This window comes from Rhineura floridana, chromosome 2 (assembly GCF_030035675.1).
Source record: "Rhineura floridana isolate rRhiFlo1 chromosome 2, rRhiFlo1.hap2, whole genome shotgun sequence".
Classification (NCBI taxonomy): domain Eukaryota; kingdom Metazoa; phylum Chordata; class Lepidosauria; order Squamata; family Rhineuridae; genus Rhineura; species Rhineura floridana.
The window spans coordinates 1,201,939-1,214,097 of NC_084481.1; the positions used below are offsets into that span (position 1 = coordinate 1,201,939).

At 46.2% G+C, this 12,159-nt stretch overlaps 1 protein-coding gene across 1 annotated transcript in view; it reads right to left on the reverse strand.

Moving 5' to 3' along the window:
* Window positions 1-12,159, reverse strand: part of SETDB2 (SET domain bifurcated histone lysine methyltransferase 2) — a 130,886-nt gene that overhangs the window by 15,402 nt on the left and 103,325 nt on the right. Inside the window, exons 19-20 of the mRNA XM_061607501.1 lie at window positions 4,199-4,245; window positions 56-120 (exon numbers count right to left, since the gene is read on the reverse strand). Coding sequence (XP_061463485.1) covers window positions 56-120; window positions 4,199-4,245 — 112 coding nt within the window. The remainder of the gene's footprint in view (window positions 1-55; window positions 121-4,198; window positions 4,246-12,159) is intronic.

The window sequence follows — 12,159 nt, forward strand, 5'->3', positions numbered from 1 at the left end:
TTGCTCTAACAGAACATTCACCTTAGTGTTATGTTGGATACAACCCAATTATTACCATTTTTTGTCTAGCGGAGGAAGATTTCATTATGATTGGAGACCTCCCCTTCTTCTTGTCTTCATCTTGAAATAAACGAGAACAAGTATTTACTGTAAGACAATTTTGTATAGTACTACAGTAAGTTAGAGCAAGAGTTACTATAAATGCTATCTAGAACCCACCAGCTCTGAGACTTTTCAGGAGAGCTTATCAAACCACTAACATAAAGTAAGTTCTAATGGATGGAGCATCTCAGAATGACTTCGTTTTAGATTTCTAACAGTTATAATGCTAAGGACTTAAGAGTGGGGGGTCTCCAACCCCACAGGTGCCAGCAGGTAGCCCAGACTCTGAGCTTTCATTTTTTTAAAAGTAAGTGTCTAGTCCTCCTAGAAAAAAAAGTTATGAAGCAAAATGGGTAGGTACCCTCCTAAATGATTTCTGTGAAATGAGCCAGCCTGACTGTTCCCTCCTGTAAGTGTTTTAGTCAATGAGTGAATTCAGAGCTAGTTGTACACCAGGCAACAGGAATCCCTGGGGTCCTAAAGAGCTGCTGTTTCCCCCCTCTCTTTTAGTGTATTTTCTCTGCTTATTTCTTTTTTTCTAGTACTTTGAATCTCCATAGTTTGCTCTTCTTTTTCCCCTAGTAACTGGGATGCATCTTTCATGTGGCAGGTTTACCTGTAATCAAATAGTCCCCAGAATTTATTTTCTGCAAATACTACTACAAAATAAGTGTGGGTGAATATTAAAGAATCCCCCTCCCCCCCCCCCAAAGACAAACGTGAAAAAATGTGAAGAGGCTTAGGCATGTCTCCTGCATTGCAGGAGCTAAAGAACGGGGACTTGTTAAGAATTCACTGTATAGTTAACTTACAGTACATGTCTACATAGAAGTAAGTCTCTTTATGTTTAATGGGGCTTACCTATAAGTAAGTGGGGACAGGATGACAGCCTAGACTTTGGTTTAAGTTTGACACTGGGGGAAAAAGGGTTCTTGTGCCATTAACAGCTTATGGCAGGCAGAAATTAAACAGGTCAAGCCCTTTTAGTACAGAAATACAATTATGGGAAAGCTTCACCATGACTAGTCTCTAATTTGTTATGCCATGCCCCTGCCATATTGTGTTATGCCACAGCTCAATGGCAGCCATGATGTGACTGGTGCCCCCACCACTCTCAAAAGTTGAACTCTGCCTTCTGGTCCAGGAAGGCTGGCAACCACTTAGTTACCTCATGAATTCACATAATAGCAAAATGGATCTCCACATTACAAAACACATCTCTTCCCTTTTCACATTCTTTAAATTAGATGCACATTTGCAAGTATTTTTAAAATCCACTTTTGTGGACTGATGTATTTATTAATTATCTTGAGTTTCCACGTTCTTACTGGCACAAGAGAATACAAGGTCCTTTTCCCTCTCTGCACTTGTAGGAGGTGTGCCAAAGAACTACCCAATACTTTCACTCAGCACAAAAAGTGGTGATATTGTTATTTTACGTTTCATACCACCACTGCACGTTTCAGCCATGGAATATGCTATGTCCACATTTGAGAGTTTCTCTAACATTCCAGTCATGAGGCAAGTACTGAACGTTCTTCCCAGCACAATTTCATCGCCTTCCATCAAGAAACAAGAAAACACAGGCCAAACGAGAATGAATTGGTGGAAGTGCTATCTGTTAAACAGACGTCTTCAAATTATGGACCTTTCTTACAATGCCAGTGGATTTCTGACTGGATGTGTGGCTGTAACTTGCATTAGGGACTGTGAGCAGGAACAAGGAGTAATGGTGCTTTGGTGTATAATACAGCTTGGCAAATAAGACGAATGGAAGACCACTGTATGAACCAAGGATTTACTTTAGAACTATAAATAAAGTTAACTTAACTAGATAAGCAGAACTAGATAAGCAACTTCACCATTCCTCTTAAGTCCATGCTGTTCTGGTCCCAGTGGTCAGCTGTCTTTTTTCCTCAACTGCCACTCCGTCCTGTGTATTCTGAGTCTAAGCATCTCTGAGTAACTGTACATATATTACAGGTGCAGCTTCAGAGAGGCAGTGGGCAGGAATATCACACTGATTTATGGGCCATTTATGCGGCTCTTATGAGAAACTTAGTGATTTTCTGTGTCTTGGGTATTCAGGAATAATGCCAGCTGCTGTCAACACTGCTCCTAACTGAGCAGGAAATCATCTGCAATCTGCTAGTTGTTGTAGAGGGCACAAAGCATTTTGGATTTTATTTTTTTGTTTTGAAGAGCTGGACAGAGAATGTCAGGCCAACAAAATTTGCTGGCCTCCAGCGATGAGGCCACCACTGAAAAACGTCCCCACTGAACTTGAGGTGAATTCATTGCTAAACCGGACCAAGCACATCCTCCTATGTCTTGCTTCCAACAAACCGGGCTCACCTAAATTGTACAGTGGGTATTTTGTAGTTCTCTTGTTTGTGAGGGTAGGAGAAAAATATACGTTTCAGGGTCCCATAAAAACACTGTGTACACAGTTTTTTGACATATGGGTTTCAATAGTGGAAAATGCATGCACACAAAGATCTTATTATGTCTGCTCAAAATTACTATTTCAGACAGGGAGAAAAGTCTGAATTAAAAAGCACATACAAAGCCACTTAAGAATAGTATTAGAAACAGAGTACATAAGCAAAAAGAGATGATTTGGTCGATGAAGGGGCAGTTACGGGAACTCTGGGGGAAAGTGACCACACCATTCTTGAATTCTTGATTTTAACAGAAGCAAAAGCTGAGAGTAGCCACACGCGCACCCCGGACTTCAGGAAAGCTGATTTTAATCAGCTCAGAACAATTGTAAGTACGGTTCCATGGCAAACGACCCTAATGAGAAAAGGAGTCCAAGGTGGGTGGGAGTTTCTAAAAAAGGAAATTCTAAAAGCACAATGACAAGCGATTCCAACAAGGAAAAAAGGGAGGAAACAGCAGAAGAAGCCAATGTGGCTTCACAAAAAGCTTAGAGATGACCTGAAAACAAAAAAGGACACATACAGGAAGTGGAAAGGCCAGGCCACAAAGGAACAGTACAGGCAGGTATCACGGAATTGCAGGGATGGTGTCAGGAAGGCTAAAGCTGAGAATGAGCTATGGCAACAAAAAAGCATTCTTCAGGTACGTCCATAGTAAAAGAGAGAGAAAAGAAATGGTGGCACAGCTACTCAATGACGACAGCAAAATGACAACAGGTGACAAAGAAAAAGCAGAAGTGCTCAATTCCTACTTTGGCTCAGTCTTCTCCCAAAAAAGGGTCTATAATCCTCATGGGAAACATGAAGTAGAAGGGGCAGGATTGGAGCTTGAGATTGATAGAATATAGTTTCCAAATCGCGTGAAGTATTAGTTCCCCTCTATTCAGCACTGGTTAGGCCTCATCTTGAGTACTGTGTCCAGATCTGGTCTCCGCACTTCAAGAAGGATGCAGACAAACTGGAACAGGTTCAGAGGAGGGCAACAAGGATGATCAGGGGACTGGAAACAAAGCCCTATGAGGAGAGACTGAAAGAACTGGGCACATTCAGCGTGAAGAGAAGGCTGAGGGGAGATATGATAGCACTCTTCAAGTACATGAAAGGTTGCCACACAGAGGAGGGCCGGGATCTCTTCTCCATCATCCCAGAGTGCAGGACATGGAATAATGGGCTCAAGTTGCAAGAAGCCAGATTTCGACTGGACATCAGGAAAAAACCTCCTAACTGTTAGATCCATACGACAATGGAACCAATTACCTAGAATGGTAGTGGGTTCTCCGACACTGGAGGCATTCAAGAGGCAGTTGGACAGCCATCTGTCGGGAATGCTTTGATTTGGATTCCTGCATTGAGCAGGGGGTTGGATTTGATGGCTTTATAGGCCCCTTCCAACTCTACTATTCTATGATTCTATGAAAATACATTTTTCCTTGAGAGCAATGATCAAAATATCTCAAATCTCAGAGACAGACAGGTATAGATATATTGCTGGCAAACATCATCGCTGATCGTTGTCACAGAAGAGTTGAAACAAGTATTGCAACTATGACTACATCCCCCTAAAACCTTTCATACATTGTGCTTCAAAACAGTTGTTGATCCAGTGCTAGAAGCAGAAACAAATATAAACAATCACACCACGAGAAGTAACTCACCATAAAAACTGGTCTTCTTGACTGGATCATGGTTTGGACAGAACACTCTAATACATTGGGAGAAAAGAAACTGCATTAATATATAAGCAACTGCATAAATTGCTGTTAAAGTGAATATAAAGGCAATAAGATGCAGTGAAAAAAGTGTTCAATCTAGGAGGAACAGGGCTTCAAGTGCTCTTGTCCTGCAAGAAAGAGTGAGCCATGAGCATCAGGCAAGCTGCAAGGAGAGTGGAGTGCTCTGATCAGTGTTCACTAACAAATCATTATGCCATCTGTTCATTTTCTTTAGAGAAAAGGAAATTACTAACTACATAAGAAAGTATGCAAGTTCTCCGTTTCAAAAACCTTTAGGAGTCAGGGCCCAAAAGCTTCAGTTGCCCCTTCACTCCTCCAACCCCCAGAGGAACGGGTACTCATACAGGGGAAGGAAGCCTGTTAGAAGCTCAAACCTGAGCTCAAACACTCCTTGCAGCGCCTTTTGTGGCCCCAAAACAGATTTGTTTGGCCGTTTTCTCCTTGCATCTCATCTGCAGGGAAAAGGACTCCAATGCACTATGAGAATGCCCTGTCCCACAACAAAGGGACTCTTCAGCTGTAATCACCTCCATTCACCTAAAGAATGGAGATCGGAAAGTTGGACTTACCGTGAAGTGTCCTTCTGGTCAGCGGAGAGTGGAGCAGACAGGAATGGGTTAACTCTCCTAGAGGCAGGGTCAACACTACAACACAAAAGTTTAGCTGGTGGCCGGCCGAAAGGGGAGGAACCTTCTCCTGTTCTCCAGTGTGCAACACAGCTCTAAAAAACCCGAGTACTGAGCAGCCGACCACTCCACCTACAAGAACTTGAAACTTCAACAGAGGACAGAATAAGAACAAGTGTTAACAAATCAGCACAGAGTGCCAGGAAGGGATGAAGGGGGCCCTTACTACTCTATCCAGAGGGTGAGCGACCAGCGGTCGCCAGAGGGTTTCCGGAAAGGTGCCCTCCCCACCCCACAGCCTAGGTTTTGCTGCAGGGTGGGGCTGTCTGCTCCACTCTCTGCTGACCAGAAGGACACTTCACAATAAGTCCAACTTTCCATTCTCGGTCAGTGGAGGAGTGAAGCAGACAGGAATGGGATGTACCTGAGCAGTGACCCCCCCCTGACATCCTTGGGTGGGAGGAAACTTAGGCCCCCACCCTTTGAAGAAGGCAGCTTCAGCAGAAGCAAATTTATCCACCTTGGAGTGTTTGATGAAGATGGATGGGTGAGCCCAGATGGCGGCTTTGCAGATTTCCCCCAGCGGGGCATCCTTGTGGAGCGCCACCGTGGTGGCAGCCCCTCTGAGTGTGCAGTGACCCCTGGAGGGGGAGCTCTCCCTTTTGTCTGATAGGCCTTAACTACGCAATCCCTCACCCAGCAGCTGATGGTGGACCTGGACACCTTTAATCCCTGCGCCCCTTGTTTAAAAGACACAAACAGGGCCTCAGAACTCCTGAACGGTTCTGTACGGTCCAGGTAGATCCAAAGTGCCCGGCTGACACTGAGTTTGTGCCACTTCTCCTTGCAATGGACTGGGTTGGGGCAGAAGTTGGGTAGAGAAATGTCCTGTCCCCTGTGGAATGAGGAATTGACCTTGGGTAGAAAACTGGGGTAAGGGTGAAGAACCACCTTGTCTGGGTGAAAAATGCACAGCTCCCGGATGGAGAGGGCCCCCAGTTCCCCCACCCTCCTGGCTGAGGTGATTGCCACCAGAAAAACTGTCTTGAGGGCGAGGTCCTTGATTGGTATTGAACATGCTGGTTCAAATGGATGTTGTGAGAGAGCTCTAAGGACTAACGAAAGATCCCAGGAGGGAAACTTGTATTGCACTGGAGGCGACAGCAGGGCTGCCCCTCAGAGAAAGCGTTTGACTCTAGGGTGAGAGGAAATGGAATGCCCCCCCCCCACCATCAGAAACACACTGCCTAGGGCTGCCGCCTGTCTCTTGAGAGTGTTGGGGGCTAGCCCCTGGTCCAGACCGTCTTGTAGGAAGTCGAGAATGGTGTGAATGTGGCATTCCGTGACAGGTTACTGTTTGCGTCTACACCACCTGTTGAACACCTCCCATGTGAGGTCATAAATTCTCTGGGTGGATTGTTTGTGAGATGGCAGGTGGAAGCACCCTCTCAGGCAGCCCCTCTTCACTTAGCCATTGCCGCTCAGCCTCCAAGCGTAAAGCTGGAGTCACTCTTGGTCTGGGTGAAGGATGGGTCCTTGTGAGAGGAGATCCAGTCTGGAGGGGAGATGCCACAGTGGACTGGAGCTGAGGTCCACTAGGTCGGAAAACCACGGCCTCCGTTGCTAGTGTGGAGCCACCACTATCACCTGGGCCTGGAGCACTCTGATTCTGCACAGCAGCCTGGACAGAAGAGGTAGAGGCAGGAAGGCATAGAAGAGTCCCTGAGGCCTGGGGGCTGACAGGGCGTCTATTTCCTTGGCTTGTGGATCCCAGCCTTGTACCATGAACTAGTCCAGGTGGGCATTCACCGATGAGGCAAACAGGTCCATGCATGGGAGCCCTCACTTCCGAGTGATCTCTAGGAACAGGTCCCGGTGAAGCGCCCACTCCCCCCTGTGGACTTGTTCCCAGCTCAGTCAGTCAGCTTGTGTGTTCAGGATCCCCTGTATGTGGATGGCCAAAATGGAAGCCAGGTGCCTTTTTGCCCACTGGAACAGCAGGTTGGTCTCCCTCTGAAGAGGGCCTGATTTTGTGCCCCCTTGTTTGCAGACATGCGATTTGGCTGTTACGTTGTTGATGCGTACTAGCACATTAGTCTGAAAAATAAAAGGTAGGAACTCCGGGAGTGCTAGTCGGATTGCTCTGAGCTCCAAGCAGTTGATTGAATGGCACCGCTCCTGCACTGACCACTTCCGCTGTGCGATGCTGGAGCAACAGGTCACCCCCCAGCCGTATAGGCTCGTGTCTGTGGTGACTCTTGAGACTGTTGGAGCTCTGAGGGAAGGGCCTTTCTCCAGATGAGGTAAAAGTCCCCACCATTGGAGAAACTCCCGCACATGCCTCGGGAGGGTGATGAGCCAGTTCTGGCGCGAGGTGATCTGGCCCTGATATGGAAGCAGCAGCCTCTGCAGAGCTCTTGAAGGGAAGCACGCTCACAGCACTGAACTTGTTTTGAGCTGTGTCGACGACCACTCCCAGATGTTGAAGGTGCTGAGTGGGTATCAGATGACTCCTGTCCCTGTTGATGATGAAGCTGTGGTTCTCCAGACACTGGATGGTAGTCTGGAGATCCCGTTGCGCCACTGTTGTGGAAGACGCCCTCACCAGAAGGTCATCCAGGTAAGGGTATACGTGGACTCCCTGAGTGCGAAGGTGTGCCACTACTGCTACCATTATTTTGGTGAACACGCGCGGGGCCCAGGTGACGCCAAAGGGAATGGCCCTGTATTGAAACTGGTGGTGGCCGTGTGCAAAGCAGAGGAAGTGTCTGTGCTGCTGGAGAATGGGGACATGCAGGTATGCCTCTGTGAGATCTGTAGATCCCAGGAAGTCCCCAGGTGAATGACTTCCACAATAGACCTGAGCACCTCCATCTTGAACTTCTTTGTAAACAGGAAGCGGTTCACGAATTTTAAATCCAAGATGGCGCGGTAATTGCCATTGCGTTAGGGAACTGTAAGAACACAGAGAAGACACCTGAGGACAGCTGATGCTCTGGCACGGGTTCTATGACGCCAATCTCGAGGAGGTGAGAAATGGCATCAGGGTTCTCTGCCACTTCTCCAGCTGACGAGATGGAGGAGCTGTCCTCCATGTGTCCTGCAGGATGGTGGCAAACTCTAGGGAGTAGCCAGACTGGATGGTGCTCAGTATCCATTTGTCTGAGGTGGAGACCGCCCAGGCATGTGGAAAAGATTGAAGTCTGCCCCCCACCTGGGCCATCCTGGCATCATGCATGGCTTTGCTTGATACTGGGATGTGTTCTGTGTGTCTCACAGAGAGAGGCTCTGGAAACCTGAAGCAGAAGAGTTAAGCAGAGCAAGAGAGTGTGCCAGGTCTGCCAAGGTCAGCAGCTGGTTGACAAGGGCAACCGCTGAGATAAGAAGGGGACTCAAGGCAGCTCTGGTGTGGGGGAAAGTTGTATGGAGAGAGGACTGCGTTTGAAACTTATTAACAGTAAAAGACTCTTACAAAGTACTTTGCCTGGCCTGTATTATTCCGGTTCGGACCTGCTCCAGTGCCTCTGCACTGTACGGTATCAACACGCGCTGCAACAAGGGTTATGGGCCCAGCATACCGAACAAAACAAGCGGTTCTGGTGCTGTTCTGATCCGGTGCTGAAGAGAGAGAAAGCAGGAAAATAGAGGCAAGTAAAAGAGTGAGCAACATGGCAAGAAACCTGACGACCGGGATGGCGATGGAAAGATTGAGTGCCGTTAATTATGCCCGTTGGAAGTGGAGAATGAAAGCAGTTCTGGTCAAAGAAGATTTGTATGACGTGATAGAAAATCCCCCTCCGGCCGCTCCATCAGCAGCGTGGACGAAGAAAGACAAGAAAGCGAAAGCATTTATTATTCTAGGGCTGTCTGATACTCAACTACTACACGTAAGGAATGAGCCGACAGCATACCAGATGTGGGAGACGCTAAAGGCTGCCCATGTGCAACAAACAGCAGGGAGCCGGCTGTGTTTAGCGAGGAAACTTTATCAGATGCGTTTTACAGATGAAGTGACTATGAGTGAGCATCTTGCTGAATTTCGTAGATTGTTTGCTGAGCTTCAAGATAGAGGAGTGAATCACAGTGACATTCAAATGATTTATATCATTTTATCTTCATTGGATCAAAAATGGGACAATTTGGTAACAAGTATGGAAATGTTACCTGATGGGACTTTAACTTTGGACTTTGTGGAACAAAAGCTGCAACAGGAATGGAACAGAAGACAAGAGAGTAAAAGGACTGAGTCTAAAGAGGCTGAAGCTGCACAACAGAATTATTCAAGAAACAGGCAAGAGAATAAAACTTGTTATTTTTGTGGGTCCCGGGGACATATACAGAGACATTGTTTAAGTAAGAAGAGGAGAAACAGAGACTATGGATGGCAGAAACCAAGCGTAAACTTTATTGCTGAGAAGGACACTAAAACACTTAGCACTAAATGGCTTTTGGACAGCGGGGCGTCTAATTGCCTGATTACTGACGCAAGTTTGTTTTACACTTCAAAGCCTGTGCAAGAGAAAATTTATCTGGCTGACAGATCAACTCGGGACGCAATTGCAAGAGGCACGATACGGTTAAGTAATCTTAAGACGATATTGACAGATGTATTATTAGTTACTGATTTAAAATGTAACATTCTACTTAGTGATTGTTGATGATTTTTCTAGATTTACACATGTATATTTATTGAAAAAGAAAAGTGAAGCGGAGGACAAATTACGTGCGTTTATACAGAGAACAGAGACACAATATGGGGTTGTTATTAAAAATATAAAATCAGACCAGGGGGGCGAATTTACAAGTAATACATTGAAAGCATATCTTGAAAAGAAGGGAATAATCCAAAGTCTCACTGCTCCCTTCAGCCCATTTTCCAACAGAACAGCAGAGAGACGGAACAGGTCTCTGCAGGATTCAATGAGAGCTTTGCTAGAGGATGCAGACTTGAATAAAACATATTGGGGTGAATGTATTTTGTATACTGTATACATACAAAACCGTCTTGTACACAGAATGATTGGAATGTCTCCCTATGAAAAGTTGACAGGGAGAAAACCCGGGCTAAAACACATTGAGCGTTTCGGAGCAAAATGCTGGGTGCATGTTTCTAAGCAGAAAAGACATGGAAAAATGGCCCCAAGAGCTCAGGCAGGTCGTGTTTTGGGATTTCAAAATGCTTTATAGAATTTGGTTACCTGAGAAACAACAAGTAGTATTAAGCAGAAGCATTAAAGTAGTAGATTAGCCTTGGAAAGACAGTCAAACAATTGTGCTTGATGACGCAAGCAGACAAAGTGCAGTAGATATTCCTTTTGGTCATCAAATACCCTTAAGAACTGCGTTAACTGATATGATGAAGGGTGGCAAACGTAATGTTAAAAGACTCAGAAGTGAGGACATAGCGATGCAGGATACAGAAGTGCCAGGGACTAGTGCAGGCTCAAGTGCAGGTGCAGGTACAATAAAGGATGAAAGTGAAGAAGAAATGGAAATTGAAAGTGTCAGACGTTCAGAAAGAACAACCAAAGGAAAACCGCCACATAGATTCACATTCAATGTAACACAACACAAGGTGAATGAGACAGATGAATATCCTACAGAATGGGTAAAAGAAGGGCCAATAGACACTGAAACAATGGATCTAATGTGGAAGTACTGTACTGAGTAATGAAATGTAAATGTATTGGAATACAAATAAAGTAAATGAACTGTATGAATAAAGAAACAAAACAAGAAATGAAATGTAAAGAGATACTGTATTAAGTATTGAAAACCAAAAGGTAAATATGTGTAGTGAAATGAATAGGAATGGAAATTTGTATTATGAAAAATGAAACAAGATGAATGTATATTGCTTTCTGTGAGTCACAGGTGGGGGCTGTTGGCCTGTAATGTGTTCTGTGTGTCTCACAGAAAGGCTCTGGAAACCTGAAGCAGAAGAGTTAAGCAGAGCAAGAGAGTGTGCCAGGTCTGCCAAGGTCAGCAGCTGGTTGACAAGGGCAACCGCTGAGATAAGAAGGGGACTCAAGGCAGCTCTGGTGTGGAGGAAAGTTGTATGGAGAGAGGACTACGTTTGAAACTTATTAACAGTAAAAAACTCTTACAAAGTACTTTGCCTGGCCTGTATTATTCCGGTTCGGACCTGCTCCAGTGCCTCTGCACTGTACGGTATCAACACGCGCTGCAACAGTCTGCCCCCCACCTGGGCCATCCTGGCATCATGCATGGCTTTGCTTGATACTGGGATTGGGGTTTTGACTATGTTAGTTGCCTCCCCCGCCACTGGAGGTTGCGGAAAGGGTGCGCTGACTGGAGGAATTCCAGGAAGAGTTCCAGGACCTTTGGAATGGATGTACAGTCCTGTAGGTAGTTGGATAGCTCTTGGGATGAAAGGAATGTGACACCTTCTTATGGGATTTGTCATCCTTCCTGGGAGCGGAAGCAAGAGCCATCTTTTTATCCTTGGTCTCTACCAGGTGGCGCTCTAGAGACTTGCCAAAAAGCCCCCCCCCCAAGTAGGGTAGAACCACAAGACTGGCTTTGGAGTGATGGTCCACTTCCCACTGTTTCAGCCATATATTGCGTCTTGCTACCATTCCATATCCAAGAGCTCTTCCTGAGTACTGTAGGCTGTCTAAGGAGGAATCTGCTAGGAATTCAGCTGTTTTAGCCAATTTGTGCAGCCCCTCCCTGACATGTCTGGCATCGGGAGGCACTTCTGATCGTAGCGCTTTAGCCCACTTTACCGCAGCCTGTGCCAGGAAGGAGTTGGCTGCCGAAGCTCTCATGGCCAATGCAGATGCTTCACGTGCTCATTTTAAGATAGCCTCACTGCGCCTGTCTCTTTGGTCTGAAAGAGTATCCGCTCCTTCTTTGGGAATAGCTGTCTTGGCCCCGAGGGCAGACACAGGATCGTCAATGGCAGGGACCTGAAGGGTTGCCGTGGTCATGGCAGGAAGAGCATATAGCTTCTTGGACGGAGCATGTGGAGCTTTGGATTTGGCTGGATGATCCCATTCTTCTTTAACAATGTCCTTGAAGAACTTTGGAAAGGGAATGACCACCTTCTGATCCCCTGACCTGGGAAAGCCGTCTGAAGATCCCTGTTCCCCTTCCTCTAGTTCCCCCTCCTGAGGAGTTTCCTTAGGGGGGTCTAAATGAAGGCAGGCCATAGCCTTAGAAATCAAAATGGGATAGGAGTCTGGAGAATACAGCCTCTTATGCACCGGGGATGGCACAGGGGAATCCTCCCGA